This window comes from Petaurus breviceps, unplaced genomic scaffold (genome assembly GCF_028583685.1).
Source record: "Petaurus breviceps papuanus isolate PSGF00001 unplaced genomic scaffold, PetGlider_PUasm1.0 90775, whole genome shotgun sequence".
Taxonomy (NCBI): Eukaryota; Metazoa; Chordata; class Mammalia; order Diprotodontia; family Petauridae; genus Petaurus; species Petaurus breviceps.
Window position 1 is genome coordinate 13,799,978 of NW_027187342.1, and position 645 is coordinate 13,800,622.

General features: G+C 69.8%; 1 protein-coding gene across 3 annotated transcripts in view; it reads right to left on the reverse strand.

Annotated features, from left to right (window-relative positions):
• Positions 1-425, reverse strand: part of PAPOLG (poly(A) polymerase gamma) — a 48,121-nt gene extending 47,696 nt beyond the window's left edge. For all 3 annotated transcript variants that reach the window (XM_069069057.1, XM_069069056.1, XM_069069058.1), the window contains exon 1: positions 125-425. In XM_069069057.1, the coding sequence (XP_068925158.1) occupies positions 125-141 (17 nt within the window). In that variant the 5' untranslated portion in view covers positions 142-425. The remainder of the gene's footprint in view (positions 1-124) is intronic.
• Positions 426-645: the final 220 nt, after the last annotated feature.

Sequence of the window (645 nt, forward strand, 5' to 3'; positions counted from 1 at the left end):
CCGGGGGGGGGGGGGGGGGGTGTAACGGGGGTGGTGGCTGTAAGGAGGGGCGCGACGGGAAGTGGACACCTCCCAACTGCCGCCCCCCCACCCCCCGCCAGCCCCGGGCCAGGCCCATACTCACGCTGACATTTCTTTCATCGCTTCCTGCGCCTCCACGTCTGGCAAGAGTCGTTCTCTCTTCCCCTCAGCGGCCACTTTCGCACCTTCCTCCCCTTTACTTCTCCTCCGTTCACTCCCTCAGTTTTCCTAGGCTCGCTCGCTCTCTCGCTGGTTCGCTCGCTCATTCACTCACTGCAGCCGAAACATCCAACCCAGTAGCGCGGCCCAAGCCCGCGGGGCCGGCCTTATTTATGACAATACGGCGCCGCCGTCGCCGCCGCCAACGCCAACATGGCGCCCCTTCCCGACGGGCCTCGCGCGGCGCCGCCGACTCCGCCCCCACCCCTTCCTCTGGGCCCAGGCCAGGCTCCGGGCAGGCGGTTCCGTCCCCACCTAGCGGCTGGGCTGTGTGCTGTGCTCTGGGCGTGTGGCGCTGGACGCAGCCAGGTGCGGCGCGCCGCTCCCAAGCCGCGGCCTCACCGTCCTGCGCGAAGGGGTCCCCGCCACACCCCGCCGCAGGTTTGTGCTCGCTCCCCAGCGTAC